A 24,069-nucleotide genomic window follows, 5' to 3' on the forward strand; every position below is an offset into this window, starting at 1 on the left:
ATCTCTTATGAAAATAGATGTAAAAATCCTCATCAAAGTTCTAGCAAACTAAATATATCAGCATATTAAAAGATTACACACCATGACTAAGTGGGATTTATCCCATGGATGTAGGGTTTAACATCTGAAAATCAATCAGTGTAATAAACCATATCAATAAAATAAAGAACAAACAATATTATCACCTCAAGACTCAAAAACTCATTTGGCAAATCTAGCATCCTTTCATAAAAAAACAACAACACTCAAAGACCAGGAATGAAAGAGAATTACCTCAAGCTGATAAAGGACATCAATGAAATACCTACAGCTAACATCATGCTTAATGGGGAAAAAGTGAATGCTTTCCCCCATGATGAGGAACAAAACAAGGATGTCTTACTCATACCACTTCTAGTTAACATTGTACTAAAAGTTCCAGCCAGGATAGAAAAAGGAATAAAAGGCATCCAAGAAAGAAAGAAAGAAAGAAGGAAAGAAAGAAGGAAAGAAAAAAAGAAAGAAAGAAGGAAAGAAAGAAGGAAAGAAAGAAGGAAAGAAAGAAGGAAAGAAAGAAAGAAAGAAAGAAAGAAAGAAAGAAAGAAAGAAAGAAAGAAAGAAAGAAAGAAAGAAGAAAAGAAAGAAAGAAAGAAAGAAAGAAAGAAAGAAAGAAAGAAAGAAAGAAAGAAAGAAAGAAAGAAAGAAAGAAAGAAAAAGAAAGAAGGAAGGAAGGAAGGAAGGAAGGAAGGAAGGAAGGAAGAAAGAAAAGAAAGAAAGAAAGAAAGAAAGAAAGAAAGAAAGAAAGAAAGAAAGAAAGAAATCTCTATTTGCAGATGACATGATCATCTACATAGAAAATCCTAAGGAATCTACAAAAAACAACAACACTATTAGAGCTAATGAATTCAGTGATGTTGCTGGTTACAAGGTCAATATACAAAAATCAATTGTATTTCTATAAACTAGTAATGAGTAATCTAAAAATAAAATTAAAACAACTCTATTTACAATAACATCAAAAAGAAGAAAGAAACCTTAGGAATAAGTTAAATAAAAGAAGTGTACAACTGAAAATTACAAAACATTGTTGAAAGAAAATAATGATCTAAGTAAATGGAAAGATATCCTATGTTCATGGATCAGATTGCTGACATGGCAATACTCCCCACATTGATCTATAGAATCAGTGCAATCCTATCAAAGTTCCTGCTGGAATTTTGCAGAAATTGAAAAACTGCTCCTAAAATTCATACAGAAAGTTAAAGGACCAAGAACAGCCAAAACAATCTTGAAGAAAAAAGTGGGAGTAATCAGGATAGTGTGGCCCTGGCATAAGGATAGACAAATATATCAATGGAATAGAATTGAATGCAGAAAGGAACCATTATGTATGGTCAACTGATTTTTTGACAAGGGTGCCAAGACAATTCAATTCAAAAGATGAGTCTCTTCAATAAATGGTGCTGAGATAAGTGGATATCCATAGGCAAAAGGATGAGATTGGACCCCTTCCTCACACCATACACAATAATCAACTTAAAATGGCTCAAAGACCAAAACGTGAGAGCTAAACTCTTAAAACACAGGAATACATCTTCTTGACCTAATGGCAATGGTTTCTTATATACAACACCAAAAGCCTGAGCAACAGAAGAAAAAATATTGAAATTGGACTTTATCAAAATGAAAAACTTTTGTGCATCAAATAATACCATCCTGAAAGTGAAAAGACTACCCACAGAATGGGAGAAAATATTTTCAAGCCATATTTCTGATAATCCTGATAAGGGGCCTGTATACTTGTTCTTGTATATAAAGAACTCTTATGTGTATATAAATAACTCTTACTCAAGAATAAAAAGATGAATAACTCAAAAATAAGCAAGGAATATGAATAAACATTTACCCCCTAAAAGATACATACAAATTGCCATTAAGCACATGAAAAGATGCATAACATCACAGGTCACTAGGGAAATGCAAATCAAAACCCAATGAGATAACACACTTCGAATCCATTGGGATGGTTATAATAAAAACAGATAATAAAAAGATTTTTGGGCAATGTGGATAAATTGGAACCCTCGTACATTGCTAATTGTAATGTAAAATGTGCAGCTGTTTTGGGAAAAAGTCTGGCAGTTTCTCAAAGTGTTAAACATAGTTACCATAAGATCCAACAATTCCACTCCTAGATATGTAGCCAAGGAAAATGACACATCCACACAAAAACGTGTACATAAGTATTCATAGCAGCATTTCTCATAATAGCTGAAAAGTGGAAACAACTCAAAAGTCTATCAGCCAATAAATGGATAAATAAAACACAGTATATACAATGGATTATTATTCTGCAATAAAAAGGAATAAAGTACTGACACAGGCTACAACATGGATGAACCTTGAAAACATTGTGCTAAATGAATTAAGCCAGTCACAAAAAGACACATTGTATGATTCCATTTCTATGAAATGTTCAGTACAGGCAAATCCATGAAGGTGGAAAGTAGATTAGTGATTGCCTAGGATTGGGGATTAGGGGGCTGGATGAATTGGAGTGACTGCTAATGGGTATGGCTTCTTTCTGGAGTGACAAAAATGTTCTAAAATTTGATTGTTGTAATGGTTGTACAACTCTATGAAAATACTGAAAACCATTGAATTGTACATTTTAAATGAGTGAATTTAAATGTGAATAACATCTCAATAAAGCTGTTAGGGAAACAGGAAAACAGGAGCAGGTGGGAGCGGTCTGTGTGCTGCAGCTTGGCTGCCCTTGCTCCAGCATGCTGGGGGAATTTTTGTATTTATTATCGATAATTTAGAGCAGTTACTGGTGATGTCATGTGAGCATTTACAATGATCAAATCTGGAGAAACTACCATCCATTTTGCTTACTGATGTAGATTTTAGGGCATCTCACGTTGTCTTGGTCAGAGCCTGATCTTAATGCTCTTTGAATCCTCAGCATTCAGTAAGTGTTGTTGTCGACATTCTTATAGTAGGGCGATACTCTGAGCTTCCTGTCATCTTTGATGTTGTCAATCTTTCAGTCAAATCCAAAAGAAATTGAAAGGCTTTTCCAATGTGTTCATTGGATTCACTCCCCTTCATTGATTTGTCAAGCGTTTCAAGAACCTGTCTGTTACTTCTCTTTGATATTTACCTCCTCTTAATGAACAACTGCGTTTGGTTTGATCTGAAACCTTTTTTTGGTTGTGATTACATTTTTTAAGTCAGAGTTATTTCTATTGATTTCTTTACTAATTTTTAAAAACTTTTATTTAGTTTCCACTAATTTTTATCTGAATTTTCTTTAATACATAAATTCAAAAATGGTAAAAGAAGGTACCTTTATACATATGAGATCTGATCATTAAGTTTTCGAACTTGTTGAAACAATGTTGCTAACCTTTTTTGACATCAGAGGGATTATTTATTATGAATTTGTACCAACTGGACAAACAGTTAACCAAGTTTACTATTTGGAAGTGCTGAAAAGGCTGCGTGAAAAAGTTAGACGACCTGAACTTCTCGCCAACAACTCATGGCTCTTGCATCACGACAATGCACCAGCTCACACGGCACTATCTGTGAGGGAGTTTTTAGCCAGGAAACAAATAGCTGTATTGGAGCACTGGCCCCCAATGACTTCTTTCTTTACCCGAAGATAAAGGAAATATTGAAAGGAAAACATTTTGATGACATTCAGGACATTAAGAGAAATACAATGATAGCTCTGATGGCCATTCCAGAAAAAGGGTGGACTAGGCGCTGCCATCGGTGCATAGCTTCCCAAGGGGAGTGCTTCGAAAGTGACCGTAATGATATTCAGCAATGAGGTATATGTAGCACTTTTTCTAGGATGAGTTCGTGAACTTAATTGTCAGACTTCATATATCCAAATCAAAAGTCTGTAGTTTCTCCCTTATTTTATTGAAGCATTCCAAAATGACCCTCAAGATTGCAGTCAAACTGGTGGATTAAAGCTTAATCAACATTTTGAATAAACTCTTTGTGTCCCATTTGCATTCAGGTTTCCCTTATTTTTTGTAATACATATGTTTGAGGGTTCGGACAACTTTCAGGCAAGCCGACCATCTTGATACACTTAGCCTTTCTAAACAAATATCCAAGTTGGATCTGTGTTTAAAATATCCCATCTATAAGATAAACCCCCTCCCCAAAATATAACTATTGCAAACACAGAGGCACCCATGACCCCGAGTACAGCTGTGGCGCCTTTTCTCCACTGATTTCAGGAGAATGGGCTGCACACAGCACCCATTCTGCAGTGGCCATGGTGACTTGGCAGTGGCGGTAGGAGTTTTTCTGAAAGTTATTCTTACACCTGGACGAATACAATAATTTAACTATACATGAGAGATACTGAGAACCACGTGAATAAGCCGATAAATGTATCCCAAATCCAATTTCTCCTTAGTCAAAGCCACAAGGCACCTATAGCCACTGTCACGCGAGCCAACACTAGAAGTATATCAGGGGAAGGCAGAGTGAAAAGAAAAATGATCTTAATTGATTATGTTTAAAATATCTTACTTTTGTAAAATTTATGAAAACACATGACTATGTGAACATATTGTGAGGCCCCTCCCAGGGCCCTGAAAGGAGCCTGGGCAAGTGAGGGGCCTCGAAGCTGTCACATCATAAGCTTCATGGTGAGTCCAGCTCTGCTCCCCTCTTAGAACTGTGCCCCCACCCTGCTGCAAGATGAAAACTAGCCCCTTGGCCTGGCTCCCCCAACCACCACACCAGGCACTGAACAGACTGTGATTTCTTCCTGCCCCTCCTCCTTCTGAGAGTGTTTCTGCTCAGGGGGCACCCGGGTCTTCGCGTCCTTCCCTCCCCACAGTACAGTGGACACTGGGAAGAGACACCCCCCCACCCCCGCAGGACCGAGGCTCTCACTCCCTTAGCTGCAAAGTGTGGAGGTTGCTGGTGGCTGACAGTTGAGTCATTCTCCCAGTAATGATCTCAGCCAGAGAGCTGCCTAGCCCAGGGTCATGTCCCTTTCCTGGGGACAGCCATAGCCCATTACTGGTCAAGGTTGGGGACAACTCTGAAAGGCCAACCCAGCCCAGAGCTCCTGGTAGAGTCGGCTGAGCCCCATGTTGTGAGCACAGGGCTGTTTAATGCCTCATTCTCCCCAGGAAAGTGCCTGCAATGGAATCTCTGTCCCATTTCCAGGAGAGCTGTGTGCCTATCTCCATGCCTGAGGCGCTTCCACACACCCCTCCTGACCTCCCTACCTTTGAGCACACGTCTGCTTGGGAGCCCATCTCGTCTCTTCTTCCTGACACAGGCCTCTCACCCTTCTTTCCGCCGTAGTGCTCCCAGACCTGCCTTGCACCAGGCTGAGCCCACGGAGCCACTGCAGAAGTTGCTACTCTCTGGGTTCTCCTTCTCGGGCTCTGAGCAAGTGGTCAAGGGCTCCACCAGTCAGGCTGGGCACTGGGCAAGTGGCCGGCAAATAGCCACAAAGCATCTGGGGTCAGGCAGGCCTGGACGCAGGCCACCAGTGACGCTGGTCATATTCTTCCTGGGCCACGGGTATCTCATCTCTCACCCAAAGTGCCTCTCACTCAACCATGGAAGGGAAGGGAAGACCACACAGACACTCTGGCTGCTGTCACCCTCAGCTGGTAGAGCAAGGTGGGCCTGGCAGGCAAGGAAGAGTGCCCAGGTAAGGGAATGCTGTGGACTGAATGTCTGTGGCATCCCCAAATTCGTATGTTGAAGACTACCCCCCCATGTGATGGTATTAGAATGTGGGGGCCTCTGGGAGGTGATTAGGTCGTGAGGATGAAGCCTTCATGCATGGCATTAGTGCCTTTGTAAGAAGACATGAGAGAGATGATTTCTCTTTCCAAAATGTGAGGACACAGAGAGAAGATGCCAGTCTGCTGCCCTCACCAGAACCTGACCACGCCGGCACCCTGATGTTGGGTTTCCAGCCTCCAGAGCTGGAAGAGCAAATGAGTGAGGAGAAAATGGATGCTGTGTCAGGCCTCAGCCTGTGGCATTTTTGTTGTAGAGCCCAAGTTGACTAGGACAGGGAGTAAGCAAGTGCTCCTGGCACTTCTGAAGGCGGTGACTGGGGCCCAGGCCTCTGTGTTGCTGGTTGCCGTGGGAACCAAGGGCAAGGAAGATCGAGGAGGCCACACAGTGGTCCCCCTGGCTCCACTGGACAGATTGGTCTCCAGTCTAGAAATGGGGAGCTGGGCACCAGACAACTCAGGACACCCCATCTGGTCTGTGGAGTACCAACTCCCAGACTGGATCCAATGCACAGAGGCAATAAAGGTGCGTTGAGGGAAATACGCAGACAATGCAAAACAGAAAGAAAGGAAAATCACCCTAATTCCACCACACAGAAGCTGCCCCTCTAATATTTGGTTTCTTTCCTCCTAGACGACTCTGAGTGTTTAACAGAGTGCAATTACCTTGAATGAACAATTTCATACTTTGGTACCTCAGTGTTATTATAAAAGAAACATGTTTAATGTTATTTAAATGCTACATAACATATGTTTAAATGCTTACAAATATTTCATCCAGTAGAGAGACTTAAACATTTAAAAGCACAAAGTCACGTGTCCTGAATGAATTTGGAGCCCATCACAGAACCATGGGACAAATTTGAGCAGGGCTGCCTCATGGGCTAAGTGCCCTGGAGAGCACTGATGCACCTAGGTAGGGCCGGGAACACGGTCTGGTGGCTCTGAAAGCCTGAGAAGCAGAACCTTCTCTTTCAGGAAGTACCCATTTAGCATCTGAACTGCTGAGGTCCTGGTTTTCTGTCCTCCACCCACCGGCATGTCTCCAGTGGGTACCTTGTGCCAAGAGCCTGGGATGTGAAAATAAGCAAGCTGGGCACTTAGGTCACTTGCCTAAAGAGGAAAGGACGGCTCAAGGTTACAAAGTAAGGAAGGAGGGACCCAGGACTTGAACTCCTCTACCCAGACCCTGGGCTGTCCCTGTCACTATGCCTGCCTGCCAAATCTCAGTTATGCAGGAAACATGAGCACAACACAAAGGCATCAAAGGATCTTTGCATCAGGCACTCATCTCTGAAACAGTCCTTCTGGAAAATTCATGAAAACTTAGGGTGGGTGTTGCTTCCCCAAGATGCTGTCTGTGAATGCAAGAGCGCAGGGAGGACTGTTTGCACCAAGACACACGGCGGCAGGAGCCATCCTAGAGTCAGCTGGGCTGTCCCTGCCTGCTGTCCTGACACTGGCTCAGGCAGGGAGGGCAAGGTGAGCCCAGCAGCCTGGCCTGTGGGGCACAGCCCCCTGGGAGGACCCCTGTGCTTGGCCTGGCCCTGCCGCACAGGCTGTGTGGCCACAGGGCGTGCCCGTCTGAGAGCAAACCTGAGCCCCTCTCCTGCACCCTGGACAGAGCAGGACACCAAGCAGGCACAGGAAGCGCTATCTTAGTTCCAGCAGTCCTTCCCTCTCTCCCACTATCACCAGCCACCTGGAGCCATGTCTTTCATTTTCTGGATCCTGACGCTGTGACATCTGGGGCCTCGTGACTCTGGAGAGACTGCCCCTCCCAGGGTCAGCCAATTCCTGGAGATAATAAACAACTCACCCGAGAGCGTGTCTTTCACTCAAACCACCGAATCCAGAGCCCCACCCCAACCATCTCCTTTACAGACTCTCACACTCTGGGCCTCTGCCCCTAATCTCTCAGACACAGGTGCCAGAGGACTAGGGCGGCCCCTATGCCCCAGAGCCCACTGAAATAATTCTCATCGGCCAGTCCTAAGCCGCCTTACCCGGCCTCACCTGCTTCTTCCTCTGGAAGCCACGGTCCCCCCTCCCTCTCCCTCCTGATTCGCCCTCATGCTTCCCCGTAGCCCCTCCCCCACCACATGGTGTGTTAGAGGGTGAGGGTAGGGCCCTCCTTTTGGGATCTGTGAGGAACAAATTCTCTTTTCAATGGCAGTAGTCTCGTGATCTGTTGGCATCACTCTACCTGAAGCTTTTTACTAATTTTCAAACACCATGCTCATCTCATTCACCCTCCCTCGCCATCCTGGCCTTGCTCCCACCCAGCGCAGGCCCCCCACGTGGAGTGCTGCTCCCCCTTCTCTCCACCAGTCAGCGTAAGCTGGGATCACTGGCTGGAGCCTCCCTGAGCTCCTCGAGAGGCCCGTCTGCATCCCTGTCCTCACCTCCATGTCACCATGGTCCCTTCACATCCATAGGCAACCCCAGCAGACGGCAGGTCCGATGGAGGTGGAGTGGGCCTGACACATGGAATGAATGAGTGAATGAATGAATGAATGAATGGACAGATGGGTATGGAACAGATGGACATGGCGCTTCCTCAACCTAATCCTCAGGTCCAGTGCCCACTCCTTCTCCAAGGACAACAGGTCATCTCTCCGCTCTCAGCCACACCCACCCACCCCAAACTCGATTCCATGAGAAAGCTGCACACACACCGGCCCTGGTTTCTAAGCATGCTGATCTCACTCACTGCTTCATCTGGCGGAGGCACAGGGTTCTGAACCCCAAAGGTGCTGCCAACACCCCTGCCTCCCCGGCCCCACAGTGAGTGAGCCATGAAGCGACAGGGCTCATGTGTATGTCCTGCTCCTTCTCACTGGGTCATCTCTATGGATAGAAAATAGATACAGGGTGTTCTGTGCCTTGGAAACGCTGGGCACACAGAACTGCGTGAGAAGGCATATGATGTGAGTGCAGGGGAGAGGGGAAAATGTGCTCGGAATGGCCCCCTGGGGAGTGTGGACAATGACAATCCCAGGCTGTGGCCCTGCTGGGGGACCCGGGGACAAAGAGGGACTGAGGGGGACAGCAGAGCTCAGCACAGCCCCACATGATCTGTTATTTCTCCAGCTGGGCCAGACTTGACCCCTACTCCCTCCCCACTCTCGTCTCTCCTTGCCCTTGTGGCTTTTCTTGCAGGAATGACTACCTTCCAAATACAACACTACACTGCAATAGTAAGTAAGGTATTGAAACGTATAGATGCACACAGGTGGAATTTCTGGTAGGCCCCAGGAGGTACACTCCCTCCTCCTCTCCCCCACACTCCCCACTCACCGAGAATCCCTGACTTAGCACAGGTTTTTACCTGTGCTCTTGTGAACCAGGGCAGGCTGAGCCGATCCCCAGCGCTGCCCCCTTAATCAACACAGCTCTGCTTTTTAATAAAAATGGCAATTGTATTTACTGGGCTAAATTAACAAAGGCTCCTGCCACCAAAAGGAGTGAAGGGCCATGGCTGGGTCAGTGGTTTCTGTGAGGAAGGCGCACTTGGGCCACATCTGTCCTCCTTCCTCACCAGATACCCCCCACACACAAGAGGAGGGGTCCAGTTAGCTAGGGGTGCAGACATTCGACCCACATTCTCCCAGTGGCCAGGATCCTATGGGTGAAGGCCAGCCACACACCCCAGGTGAGCAAGCACACCTGTGCAGGGCCTGCACCCACGCCCGTCTGCCTTCTCTCTGCTCAGGGTGGACTGGGAGGGGCGCCTGGGATAGGAAGCCATGCTGAGTAGTCTCATCCTCCAGCTCGGACTGTACTAAGCCCCCCATTGGGGTTATGGCGAAAGTTTCGAGGTCCTGTACCCTTCATCGAGCTCCTGTGGGAGGAGGGCTACATGGTCAGTTCTGGCACTACCAGGTACCTGGTGTTTTACTACTAACGTCCCACTTCCAACTTCCAACAGTTCATCAAGTCTGGGGGCACAGCCAATTCATCTGGGCACCTCTTAAAAATATAAATTCCCAGGATTTCAAACAACACATGCTGGTGAATGTTCATGGCAGCACATTCACAAAAACCAAAAGTTGGAGACAGCCCAAATGCCCATCGACGGATGAATGGATCCGCGCAACGTGCCTCATCCAGACTGTGGGATATTACTCAGCCACAAAGAGGACGAGCCTTGAAAACGTGCTGAGTGAATGTAGCCAGATACACAAAGCCACATATTATGTGATTCCAGTTACATGAAATTCCAGAATAGGTGAACCCATAGAGACTGAAAGCTTATTAGTGGTCGCCAGGGGCTGGACAGAGGAAGGGAGTGGGGAGTCACTGCTTAACAGAGTCTCTTTTTGGGGTGATGAAAAGTTCTGGAACTATACCGTGGTGATGAATACACATCATGAATGTACTAAACTCCACTGAATTGTACACTTTAAAGTGGTCAAAATGGTGAATTTTGTGTTATGTGGATTTTACCATAGTGGAAAAAAAAATTCCTGATCCTTATCCCAAACCAAAATCTTCAAGTGTTGGCCTGGGAATCTGTAGCTTTAAGAAGCTCGGCCGCGGATAAAATAAAAGTAAGCAGAATTTGAGACCTACCCGGAGGAACCTCAGGCTGAGCTGATTAGGGACTTTCTAGGCCTGGCGCTGGATACCTGTGCTGGAGTCTAAGCCCCTCCTGGACACAGCCCGCAAGGGGGACGGTGGGGGGCTGGTCTGCACAGCTTCCTTGGGCTTAGCCCTGGTGGGCTGGGACCCAGGCTGAGGCTCATCTGGATAAGCCAGCCCCCAGCAAGTGATTGGCCCAGCAGTGGGTGTGAGACTTCATCTGAGTCAATGAGAATCAGGCATAGAGTTAGGTGTGGAAGGACTGGGAGAGAAAAACCTTTCTGCAGATTTGCTGGAGAGTGGGAAGTGGGCCTGGGCCCGTGGCATGTGCCGCTGGGCAGCCACACAGTGACCTTCAAGGACAAGTCATCCACCAGGGGGCAAACATTGAGGAATGGGGATGAAGAGGCTAAGCCTGATGCTGGGGACCCAGTGGCAGTGAGACCCCAACACTAGCCTCAAGGTGAGGTGACCCATAGGGTGCAGGAGTGACAGAAGGCCCCTGGAACCCCAAAGCTGCTCCTCAGAGGAAGGGGTTCCAAGGCGGGGGCCTAAAGCACAGTGAGGAGCTCTGAGACATCAGGTTTGCTCCAGCAGAATAAACAGTGTGTGGAGGCACAGGGCAGAAGCTGTCACATGTGGGGGTTACTAGAAAGGAGGCAGGAGAAGGCTGCAGGAGAGGGGGGAGGGAGGCTGAGAAGGCCCCCAGCCCCTCCCACAAGCACTCAAGGGACCGACCCTGGAGATCTGAGCGTGTCAGGCACTCACCTTGCCGGACGCACACATGGTCCCGTCCAAGGGGGGGCCCTTCTTGGTCTTGCAGAAGTAGGGGTTGTCAGGGTGGCTGCACCACAGCTGCTTGCAGGGGTCGAAGGTCCGGAACTGGAGAAGAGCACCAACAGCTGGCCGGGCGCCTCCCACTGTGGGGGCCTCCTTGGGTGCCACCACCCCCAGAGTCCTCTTGGACAGCTGTGGAGCCAGGCATGGCTTGGCTGCCTGTGACAGGCCTATGTGGCTGGCAGGTGCCCCGAGCTCCACATGATGCTGGGGCCATAAGAACCTCGAATGTACAGCCGCTACTTGGAGTCCCTGTGGGCTACTGGGCCGCGCCCGCCTCCTGCCCTGGGCAGCTGCACCTCTCTTGGATCCTGGACAGACAGCTGGGAGCCAGTGTACCTGGCATGAGGGCTGGGTGGGCACCCCTCTGGCCCAGGCAGGAGTGGCTTGTGGTCAGGAGGGGCTGTCACTACAGGGCCCTAAGGGCATCTGCTGCTCCCTACTGTGGACTTCACCTCTTGACTCTCTCCTGAAGCCCTCCCCTCTGTTCCAACATTCCCTGCCCTTGCTCAGCCTTGGCCTCAGTCCTCTGGAGCTTAGTCACCTCTTTCCTGAGCTTTCTGCTTTCTGTTCTGATAACCCTTCCTCCAGGAAGTCCCTGAGAAATACAGCTGAAACTCAGAGCTGACCATGCCACTACCCTTCTTCTAACCTTTCCAGAGCTCCCCATTGCCCACCACATTCCTTAAGCTGTCATGCGAGAGGTTAGACAGCTTGCATCAGTACTTGAATCCACCACTTGCTCACTGTGTGGCCTTAGGCAGTTTAGCTAACCTCTCTGGGCCTCAATTTCCTCATCTATAAAATGGGAATATTTTGCTTACTTCCTACAGGCAGATGAGATGGTCACTGAATCAGACACTAACAATCATGAAAGCTCTTGCCACACTGCCTCACACTGGGCGGGCCTGGATCAGCAGATACACTCAATTTTGATAACCAGTGTTCCTGCTGATGGCTCTGGCACTCTACCCTAGGGAACAGCTGGTAGCTCATCTGCTATGTCCCTCCTTCGCACCTGTGATTCCTGCCTTCTGAAATGCCCTCTCCTCTGCCCCTGCCTTTACAACTCACTTCCGCCTAGGGAAGCCCTCCTGAAGTCTGCAGGCCACTCCCATCACCCCTTGCTGGTCCTCAGGTCACAGCCCTTCCTACCCAGGACCAAGTCTAGACTGTCTGGGTAGGCACTGGGTGTGACTGGGTGAGAAGCAGTGGGTGCGGAGGGCGATGCTGCACCCTGGGGGGCTGTCCCACGTGTCCCTGGGGTGCCGGCTCCCACACTCACCGCAGTGCACATCATGTAGCCCAGGCCGAAGTCAAAGCGGCACTGCTCGTTCATGGAGTAGTGCAGCCCGGGCAGCTGCGGCAGCGCTGGCCAGTCATGGGCAAAGGGGTCATCACGCAGGCAGTCGTAGGAGCTGTGAGGGCACACGTGGGCACTGCAAGCTGCCTTCAGCGGGACTGGCCATCCAGCCCATGAGGCAGCCCAGGCCCCTTCTGGAGCCATGGTGCTGGGTCTGTCTGCCACTCAGCTCTCAGCTGTGCTTCCTCAGTTTCCCTGCTGCATACCTGGTCCTTGGTGAAAGCTTGTCCAATCCCAGGTGTCCATTACAGGTGTCCCCAATAGTGGGACCCCCCACCACCCTGCGCTGCTCTTCCCCTCCCCCCTCTCCTGCGCCTCGGTCTGGAGGACCCCAGGTCAGGGGGCTCAGGCTGGGCCAGCACATGGGAACACGCAGGCTGAGCCCAGGGCTGCAGGTAGCCCTGGGGGGACACTGGGTGGTACTCACTGCAGGTAGCGGCTCAGCTCCTGCTGGCTGCAGCGGGACCAGTGGAAGCGGTGGAAGGCTGCCTGCACCAGCGGTGCCATGATGCTGCCCAGCCTCACCTCGTCGCCGCAGCGGTTGCCCTGCCCGTCGTGCTCCATGCCCAGCCTGTGAAGAGGAGGCGGGGCAGGGGAGTGGGGCAAGACAGCCTCACTGGCTCACAGCCGGCCTACTGTCAGGTTCTCCCCACCCAAAAGCCAGGACAGCCCCCTAAGCTGTCCCTGCTGGGCCCCTGGACCTCTGCTGTACTAATCGGCCCTGAACCAGGTAGTACCGATCCGCCACCAGCCAGAGCCTTAGAGCCAGCGGCTCCCTGGGGAGATGGTATCTAGCAGCAGCCCCTCAGTGTCCTGTCCCCGAGCAAGAACAGGGTGCTGTGGCGGGAGCACACAATGGAAGCAGAGGCATCCAAAACCCAGCTCTCCGAGCGCCCACCCCACATACTCCCTGCACAGACCAGGGCCCTGTGAGGGTTCTCAGCAGTGACCAAACAGCCCCAAGATTCAGGTGGTGCCTAGGGCACGCCTCCTGGCTCCTGGGCTTGCTCCTGGGCAAGCCTCCCCCAGAGCTGTTATTCATCTGTGAAATGGGATAGGGACCCCCTGGGGGGCTACAATGGCATAATCCGTGGAAGGCCTCCAGCACCCACTTGGCCCATTCTTTGATATGTTTCCTTAACAGAAAGTGGACTTTGGGCAGCGCTGGGAAGACAGGACATCACACCCCAGTGCTTTTCATATGGCATGTATCCCTCTTCGACCCCTTAAGCCCCAGACAAGGACAGTGAGGCCACTTACACGTGGCCGGTCTCGTGGGCCACCACAAACGCTGAGGAGAAGCCGTCCTCGTGGTTCAGGGTGCAGCTGCGGACGGGGTGGCACATCCCCGTGACAGGAGCATAGCCTGGGAGGAGACAAAGGGTGGCTCCAGCTCCCAGGTCCAGAACGCCGAGTGAAACGGGGTACTGGCCCCAATGTCCCCCACCATCCCCAAAGCAAACAAGCAGTGAACTGCCCCTGGCTGGCACAGCTCAGGAGGCTCACAGCCTGGGCAGCAGGCCTCAGTCCTGCCCGCCAGTGTCCACGCTGCAGCTCAGGTCTCACCTGGGAGGACTCTGTCACTCCAGCAGCCTCCCACCTGCCGTTCTCTTTCCAGCCACTTCCCACCTTCCTACTTGGCTGAGTGACCTTCTGGCCCATAAACAGTATGTTGTTCCCACACTTCCTCCCAGTGCTGCAGACACCTGGCCCCTGGCCTGCCTGGCATCACACTCCAAGCCTACCTCAGGAAGGCCTTCCCTAGATGCCCCGGGGCTTCGCTGTAAGAGCCCAGGAAAGCCCACTTCCAGAAGGCACAAGGGGCTGCAGTGAGGGTGGGCCCCAAAGCTGCTCAAGGGCAGAGTGGGCAAGGAGAGCCAGAATGCCACACTGTCCTGCTGTCCACACAGAGGTGGAGGACAAGCCAAGTGGACTGAGGGCACCCAGCTATGGATGGCGAAGTCCATGGAGCCCTTAGCCAAGCCAGCCAACCCTGGGCTCCGGCTGAGAAGATTCTGAGCCACATAGTGCCTAAGGGTTCCCCTCCTCCAGGGGTATGTGGGGAAGATGCTCCCAGAGGAGGGGGTGAGGTGGGGAGGGGTGCTGGCCGCAGGCACAGCCCACTAACATGGATACAGAGAGACCTTCCAGCTACACCCATGCCCAGTCAAGTGGCTTTGAAAGAACCACTGAATTCCCAGGTAACAGTGAGGAGATGCAGTGCATTTTGCCAATCCAGTTACACTGCACGGCCCTGGAAAATGTAGACTGAGAGGGAGCAAGGGTAGGGCTGAGGAATAGCCCCAGCAGGAGGGTGGGAAGGCCTATGGAGGACTGCGCCCCTGCCAGCCTGCACTTGGTCCTTGGGTTTCTTCAGATGTCCCAGGGAAGCCTAGAGAACCAACTGCATGCCCACTGACGGGGGGGGGGGGGGGGGGGGAGGGCAGCCTAAAACTGAGCAAAACTAGAGAATGGGGCCTGTCATTTGGCCCTGGACGAGATAAAAAGGTGCGTACAGAGCTGTGTGTGCCCCAGGAGGCCTCTGCTATGACGGCTGGAGGTCCAAGAGGCCCGCAAAGCAAAGCGAGGAGCCCCAACTCTCAGAACCCTGTCCTCGCCTCACTCCCCTCAGACCCCATGGGCAGATCCCAAGGCAATTTGTTCAAAGAAAAAAGTAGAGAAGACGGGGAGAATGTGGTGGGGGTGTGCTGGTTTTAGACTTGCCTGTAATCGAACCGTTGTAATCTAATCAGTAGTAATCTAACCACTGTCTTTTCCCCTTTGAACAAACAGGACAATCTGTATCTTCAAGTACTTTTTGCTCTGTGGATGTTGAGATGATCGTTCTTGAATCAGTGTGCCAGAGCAAAACTTTGAGATCTTCCCTTTGTCCTTTGTATGCAAAGTTTGCAGAATGTATCCAGGCAAGTATTTCTCACTCACCCTACTTAGCATTACCCGGGCCTTTACAATTTGAAGGTTTGAAAGAGTATCTTTATATTTTTCTCTATACCCTTCCCTCTTATTTTATTTTGCTGTTGTTCTTTTTCTCTTTCTGAAAATCTTATTAGATACATATTGTACCTCCTGAATTGTCTATACCACCTAACTTTTCTCTCATATTTTAATCTTTTCGGATGCCCTTAACCCTTTACTTCAGCTTTTGAATTTTCTTTTTTATCCTCCATATTTTTAATTTGTCTTTAATATTTTTAAAAAGTCTTTGTTGTTCTCTAATTCTTCCCAGCAATCTGTTTTGGGTTGATGGATGTATTTTCCCCCAAATTCTGGGAATGTTACTTTTTAAAAGGTTCTTTTCCATTTTCTAAATTCTCTGTTTCCTCTGGAATCAGTTTTCTGATTTTTCTTTTCCAACTTGGTCTATCTTTGTGATAATTTTTTTTTCTAATGCCTGGTAATCTCTTCACATTTTAAGTGAAGGCTGAGGTCACTTAATTTAAGAGTTGTCAGTTTCCTCTCGTATGGAACAGTTGTGCAGTTGTGCTCGCATTAGAGCTCTCATGGGGACCACACGGCCAACAGTGCTCTATTCATCATCAGCTGGCCACACCACGGTAGGGCTTGAAGTGGTGCTAGCAGCCCATCACCATGATGAAGCACCAACACCAACGAGGACCCTTGCTCTGTGATCAGTGGGACAAGAGTCATATTCTCTGTTCCCACTCGTGTCCTGTTGGGGTGCCGATCAGTGTGGCAAAGGGAACGACTCTGGTGCCGGAGATGGTTTATGAACATAAACTAATCTTCTTCACTAATCTTAGCCTAACCAGCATCACTTGAGAAGTCTCCCTAGTTCTGCAAATATGGGCAAGTGGTCAGCAGAGAGAATCGGTTAAGGGAGCAGAGCCGTGCATGTAATAATTCGTGGGAAAAACGAGTGGGAGGAGTAAGTGTATGTCATGTAAATGTGCTTATGTTTGTAAAAAGAACTACTGGAATGGTCAACCAGAAGCTAATAAAAATGACTACTCATAGAGGATGAAGTGGATGAAATGAGTCCACTCCTCTGAATACATATTTTTATTCAGATTGTTCAAGCCCTTTCTTTTGAAGTATATGTCCATAAAAATGCACAAGTCATAATGATGCAAATAACGAATTATCACAAAGTGATCACACCCGTGTGGGCACCTCCCTAACCTAGAAATCAAACTGTACTCCCACTGCAGAAGCCCCTTCTTGTGACTCACCCTTCGTCCCCACTCTCCTGACTTTTCACACCACAGACCAGTTGTGCCCCCTCCCAAAGTTGGAATAAATGGAATCCTGATTAATACTCTTCTCTGTCTGGCTTTTCACTTAACATTCAATGTATGAGATTCATCCACGGTGTGGCGTGTGGCTGTAGTTCTCCTTACTGTGTGACTATGTCACAATTTCTTCATCTACTCTGCTGTTGAGGGATTTAAGTCATTCCGTATTGAAGAGCTATCAGAGGTGGTGCTGCTGTGGGCGTCCCCACACAATCTTTTGGTGACGTGTGTCTCCACTTCTGGGGCGTGCACATCTAGGAGTGCAGTTGCTGGGCAGGTTTTGGTGCAGTTTTCATAGATACGGTCAAACAATTTTCCAAAGCAGTTGCACCAACTTCTGTTCCTACCGGGGGAGTACGAGAATTGCATATCCTCATCCTCAACAAGATGCAGCATGTTGTCTTGTTTATTTTAGCCATTCTATTAGGTGTGTCTCAGTTTCTGACTGTGGTTTTGATTGCATTTCCCTAATGCCTACTGAGCTTGAGCACCTTTTCAGATATTTACAGAGCATCCATGTTTTATTAAGAGACTGGTAAAGTCTCTTGCCCACGGTTCCACTAGGTTGTGTGATTACTGTTATCATTATTATTATCAATTTGTCAGAGTTCATATATTTCAGGTATAAGTTCTTTATTAGATACGGTATATGTATTATGAATATTTTCCCCTAATGGATTAATGTTGCCTTTAATGAAGAATAGTTTTTAATGCTAATGTGGGACTACTTATCTTTTCCATTGTGATTATTGCTTTTTATCGTTGTTTTAAGAAATCTTCTCTTATTCATAAAATAGGGAGATACCCTACATTATTTTCTATAAGTATTATTTCACCTTTTATATGTAGATCTAAAATCCACTAAGTTAAGATCTAAAACATCCACAAATATGATGTTTATATACAAAGTAGGAGTGTCAGGCTTCATTTTTCCCAGTTTGGATACTCATTTGATCCAACACCATTTGTTAAAAGACCACTGTTGCCCTCTACAGTGCCACCTTTGCAACAAATCAAGTGTTTATGCATAAGTTCTGTTCTGGGCTCTATTCTGTTCTAATGACCCATTTGTCAATCCTTGGATCAACCTTATACTCTTTCACTATTGCGTTCTTATAAATATTGAATACTTCGATCCTCTTCTTCAATTGTTCTTGGCTATTCTCTGCCCATCACATTTCTATATAAACATTAGAATCAAGTTGTCAATACCCTCAAAACATTCTGCCAGAGCTGCACTTGAACTGGAGTTTGGAGAAAACTGGTATCTGTACCGTAGTGAGTCTCCTCATCCATAAACATGGCATACCCCATCAGTGACAATCTTTTATGATTTCTGTAAACATGGCTTACAGTTTTCTGGTCTAGGTCTTGAACATATTTTGTTAGACTTATTCCTAGGTATTTGCTGTTTTTTATTCTATTGTAAGTGGCACTAATTTTTAAATTTTAATTTGCTTGTTAGAATACAAAATTTTAATTTTATATATTGATGTGCTATCCAGAAAAATTACTTAATAATTCTAATGACTTATTTGTAGATTCTTTTGGATTTCCTATCTAACAAGTCTATCATCTTCAAATGACAGTTTGATTTTTTCTTTTCTGATTCTTATATTTTTATTTTTTTCCTTGTCTTATTTCACTGGCTGGGACCTCCACTACAATGTTGAAGAGAAGTAGTAATAACAGGCATTCTGGACCTGTTCTCAGCCTAGAGGAAACACTTTCAAAATTTCACCATTACATATGATGTTGGTTATAGCTTTTTTGGGGGAATATCCATTAGCACATTAAGAAAGTTCTTCTAGTCCTGATCATAAATACATTTTTGTCAGATACTTTTTCGGGATCAGTTGAGATGATCATTTAAATGTGGTGAATTACAATGATTGACTTTCAAATGTTAACCCAACCTTGCATTTCCAGAATAAATTAAAATTTATTGTGATACAGCACTTTTTTGTTGATATAGCACTGGATTTGACCTGCTAATATTTTGTTTGAGATTTTGTGTCTGTATTCATGAGAGAGATTGGCCTATAATTTTGTTTTTAAAATGTCTTAGATTTTGGTTTCAATCTTAGCAGGTCTCATAAAATTAGTTGGAAAATTTTTCCTTCTTCTCTCTGCAGGAATTTGCATATGATTGGTATTATTCTTCCTCAAAAATTGGGAAAAATTCTTGGGTAAAGCTGTCAAGTTCAGGAGTTTACTTTGAAGAAAGGCTTTTAATTACAAATTCAATATCTTTAATTGGTATGAGATTTTCTATTTTTTCTCAGATTTTGTTTTGTCAAGGAATTTGTACCTTTTATCTAAATTGACAAATGTATTGACACAAAACTGTTCAAAATACCTTCTCATTATCTTATCTTTTTAAAATAAAATTTGTAATGATGTCCCTTTTACATTCGTGATTTTAGTCAATTTGTATTTTCTTTCTTTCTTTTTAAAAATTAGTATTGCTAGGGGTTTTTAAGTTTTAATCCATGGTTTTCAAGGAGGCAAATTTTGGTTTATTTATTTTCTCTACTGCACTCTTATTTTTCATTTAACTCTTACCTTCATAATTTCTTTCCTTCTGTTTTTGTTGAGTTTAGTTTGCTGTTCTTTTTCAAATTTCTTGATATAAATGTTTCTATGATTGATTTTTTTTTTAGCCTTTTTTCTAAAAGATCTTAAGACTATAAACACCGGTCTAGTCATTGTGCTAGGTACAAGTTTTGATATGTCATATTGTCATTATCATTCAGCTTAAAAATATATTCTAATTTCTACTGTTATTTCTTCTTTGAACCATGGATTATTTATGAGTATATTGTTTAATTCCCAGATATTCATAATTATTCAAGTTATCTTTCTTTTCCAGTATGGTCAGGGAACATAGTCTGTGTGATTTTGATCTTTCATATTTTATTGACATTTCCCTATGGCCCAGCCTAGTCTGTTTGGGTCTATTTTCATGTGTACTTGTAAAGATTGTGTATTCTCAAGTTGTTTGGTGTACTGTCCTATATATATCAATTAGGTCCTCTTGTTTAATTGAAATCCTCATCCTTACTGATTTTATTATCTGTTGTTCTTTCCATTACTAAGAAAAATACATTAAAATCTTCAACTATGATTTTAGACTTGTCAGTTTCTTCTTCTAGATCTTTCAGTTTTACTTAGTTTGAATTTTTAAGTAAAATCTTTAAACTTCTAATGATTGAAAACTTATTCAAATTCGTTTTTTAAAACCTGGGGCCAGCAAACATCTTTGAAATCCAGCCTCAGGTCCTATCTGGTCTCTGGACTGCCAGCCCCAGACTGCCCATTTCACCAGCTGTTCTTTTGATCTCCACTGTTTCCTGACAGATGTGGTTTCCTGAGGGAAATGGCAGAGGCCCTGGTGGTTTGGGAGCCCAGGGTCACTGGTGCTGACCCCTGCCCTTCCCCGGCCAAGGCGGCCACCGCCCCCGCCCTGACATTCTTCCCTGGCCTGGGCCAAGGCTTCCAGGACCTGTATAGAGCTGGTGGCTCATGCCCAGCCCCCGCCTCTCCGAGCCCCCACAGGAGTAAGGCTCACCTTGCATGCCTGAGGGCCCAAAGTCCTGCCGTGTGAGGAAGATGGCATGATCGTGGTATTCATCATGGCTGGTGTCCGGCTTCTGCTGGAGGTAGGCCCAGCGGCAGACGTTCTCCAGGCTCTGAGAGGGGTTCCCAATCTCAATAAGGCTCATGGACTGCAGGAGGAGAAGAGATGGAAGAGGGGTTAGCGTCTAGTGATCAGCTGGGGGCTGAGCAGGCTGTAGTGAGACAGACCCCATCCTCTGGGGACCTAGTCCAGGTGGCATGAAGGCCCCTGACCAGTCCCTCTCAGGACCTGCCTCCCCCTTGGCTCCATTCTTGGCTCCTGGGTCACACACACCTGGGTGAGTTTCCACGTAAAGTCACTGCACAGTTTTCAAGTGAGATGTGGAAGCAAATCTCTGAGGTCATCTAAGGCCTCAAATAGTCCATTCAGCCCAGGCCATTTCCAGGGCTCCCTGCCATCTATCAGGCACCTGTTCTGTAAAGACCCTGGACAGGAGGCAAAGGCCATGTGGGCCTCACCCGAAGAGCTTGCAGTTCAGGCAGGGTCCAGAGCAGGGGAGAAAGAAACCCCAACGTGGTGTGCGAGCCCAGAGAAGCAGAGAGAACACTATGTGTTCACCCTGTTTGAAGACATTTACAGCAAACAGCACAATAGAGGGGGAAAACTCCAGCAAAGGAGCCGCATGAACAACACAGCATAGAGCTGATTCCCTCAGGAGCCCTGGGGAGGATCAGGCATGCACTGTTCTGTATGGTGACACATACCCGACAGCCACGGCTGTGCTATTGGCATTCAGGAGGGAAACTGAGGCTGGGGAATGTCAAGCAACTTCCCCCAGATCACACAGCTAGAAAGCAGAGTTGAGATCTGAACCCAGGAAGTGTGAAATCAAAGTCTATATTCAATCTCCTGCCCTAAACTGCCTCCCCAAATAAAACATGCACCAAAGCACCTCAAAAGGAAAGCTCCTTCAAGTGGCAAGCGTCCCTTTCTCTCTCAAGCCTCACACAAGGCGTTTTGGTATCTGCTTTCACCATATACTCTCATCACCAAAGCAGTTCTCTCCAAGAGAAGAATCCTGGGCATGATCTTTTCCCCTTTAAAGGTACATCTGTCCATAAAGTAGAGATATGCATCGCTTGGTAGATGTGTTGTGAAGGTGTTCTGTTTCTTTTCTCTCATATACATATCCATCAAGCATAGCCACACATCTCTCCTTGTGTGGATAAGCAGCAAGAGTAGATCTAAGGTATTGTTAGTAAGCCAGGGTGTTCCACAAAGCAGAAGAACAATTTAAGGAAGGGAGGACTGGCCATTGCCAGGAGTCTCATCTCATGCATTATCCAAGTCAATGACCGCATGGTGGCAGACCAGTTCCCAAGTCCCAAGCACAGAGCCAACTGCTCCTGGAGATGAGATTAATTATTATAAAAAGATACAGTGAGTCCTAATGAAGTAAGTCATAGTCCAGAGTGAGAGGTCTGGTGACCAGGACCTGTTGGACAACCCAGAGGTAGCTGGAGGCGGAGGGAGGGGCACTTCCTGCCTCCCCGGTGACTGAAGGGATCATGTGACCAGCTCTGGCCTATAAGCTATGAACCAAAGTGATGTCTGTCTCTTCCTGGTCAGAGCATTTAGTTGCCTCCATGAGACCCTCTAGAAATTTCTCCCTCTGGCATGTAAACCAGTAACGTTGAGGTGGTGGCTGCTCTGTCACCCGGGCATTGAGTGACAATGAGACAGACTCCTCTGTCAGCTCACACTGAACATATAGCTTGCACAGGAAGTGAATCTTCATTGTGAGCTGCTGAGACCGGGAGCTTGTTTCTGCAGCATAACCTCACCCACCCTTGCTGATACGGGAGGGGCTGAGGAAGGGAACGGCATCTGTATTACATCCAAACCAGACCCCTGCAGGTCAGCCCCTGTCCCGGCCAGGTGGTAGTTACCTCCAGAAAACGTTGAGAGGTCACGGCACTAAAGAAGGGATCAAGTGAAAGGATCTGTTTTCTAGGGAATAGACTTTAGGTGGAATGAGAAGGAAGAGACTCTCATGGGTGGATTAGATTTAGTGCTCAAGTTTGGGACCTTGTGGTTCCACCCCACCAAACTTAAGATTGCCAGCCCAAGTCCAAATCAGAGGCTCATCACAAAGGCTGCTAATGACCCCTTCATTTGGCTGGCCCCAGAGTCCCCCTGGGGGGCCACTCCGCCTGTTCCACAGGCCTGTTATACAGCTCAGCAGCCTTGCTAGGTTCCTTCCAGAAAAAGGAGCCATGTCCCCCAGCCTAAATGTCAGAATATGCTCCATGGTGGCCCTGCCCGCCCTAAGTTCCACTTGTTTGGATGTAGTCTGATCGCCTCCAGTGCCGTGGTGGGCTACAGTGACTTCTACCTTTGCTCTTTTGACAGCAGTAGCTCAGCCCACCTTTGTTAAGCATCTCCTCTGTTAATCTGGGTCTGACTACAGGCTCAGGGGTGAGAGGGCTCAGGCCTGGCCATCCCAGCTCTGCATTTTCCTGGCACCACGATGGTTCAGGGAACACCAACCAGAGTGGGCCAAGGAGTTGGAAAGGTGTGAGACAGTGAGCCTGGAGCTGCTGCCCCCTCCTACCACGGGAAGAGCCCCAACAGAGGAGAAGCCAGCACAGAACAGAGCAGAGCCCTGAGCTGGACAGACAGTGACTCTCATGTCCTCACACGACTGCCTGGTTCACCCAGGCCTGAAGCCAACCTACCAACGGGTTTGTTTATTATCCACTGCTACATAACAAGTTGTTCCAAAACTTTACAGTCTGAAAACACCCTAAACGTTTATTATCTTGTGGTTTCTGTGGGCCAAGAATCTGAAAGCCACTGAGATTGGTACCTCTGGCTCTAGGCCTGTCATGAGATTGCAGGCCAGCTGAAGACAGAGGCTGTGGCCTCATCTGCAGACCCGCTAGGGAGGACCAGTGCCCACACACACTCAGGCGGCTGCTAGCAGGATTCAGTTCTTCATGGGCTGCTGGACTGAGGGTTCCCTGTCACACCACCTGGGTCTTTCCACACAGCAGCTCGCTTCTCCAGGACAAGTGATCCGGGAGACAGAAGAGGGCACACATCCAAGATAGAAGCTACAGTTTGTTTGTAACTGAATCTGGGTCTGGCCCACAATTAAGGGGAGCGAACATGAATACCAGGAGGCAGGGTCACCCGGGACACCTTAGGAGGCTGCCCGCTGCTGATACGCATCTCGTTTATGGGCGTCAGGAAATTCTTCCCCGTGTAAGTTGATTTGAGTTGTGTTATTGTCACTTGCAGCTGAGAGAGTCCTGAACTTCGTGCATTTACTCCTTTGAGGGAGGACCGTGAAAAGCCCAGTCAAGGGCACTGGCTGGCAGACAAAAGCTGGTGGCAGGCCTCCAGGGTCCAGCTGGTATATCCCACACCAGTGGGAGAAGAGCTGTGGCCGTGTCTTTGAAGAGAAGTCACGAGTCAAACCAGAAAGACACACCCGTGTTAGGGGCATGGGTGAGGGACGGAGCCAAAGGCGGGAGCCAGGCTGAACCAGGGAGAAGGTGCAGGCTGGAGACAGAGAGAGGCCTGAGCACTCAATGGGTGGGCTTGTGAAAAGTACTGGGAGGGTGTCGCAAATCCAAATGCCTTTCGGGC

At 47.6% G+C, this 24,069-nt stretch overlaps 1 protein-coding gene across 1 annotated transcript in view; it reads right to left on the reverse strand.

The window, feature by feature from the left end:
• ADAMTS2 (ADAM metallopeptidase with thrombospondin type 1 motif 2) overlaps positions 1-24,069 on the reverse strand; it is a 276,672-nt gene that overhangs the window by 38,909 nt on the left and 213,694 nt on the right. Inside the window, exons 6-10 of the mRNA XM_081035772.1 lie at positions 20,407-20,563; positions 13,822-13,927; positions 12,989-13,132; positions 12,484-12,616; positions 11,130-11,243 (exon numbers count right to left, since the gene is read on the reverse strand). Of these exons, the coding sequence (XP_080891898.1) occupies positions 11,130-11,243; positions 12,484-12,616; positions 12,989-13,132; positions 13,822-13,927; positions 20,407-20,563 (654 nt within the window). The remainder of the gene's footprint in view (positions 1-11,129; positions 11,244-12,483; positions 12,617-12,988; positions 13,133-13,821; positions 13,928-20,406; positions 20,564-24,069) is intronic.

The sequence above is a fragment of the Rhinolophus hipposideros genome (genome assembly GCF_964194185.1).
Source record: "Rhinolophus hipposideros genome assembly, chromosome: 23".
NCBI classification, from domain to species: Eukaryota; Metazoa; Chordata; class Mammalia; order Chiroptera; family Rhinolophidae; genus Rhinolophus; species Rhinolophus hipposideros.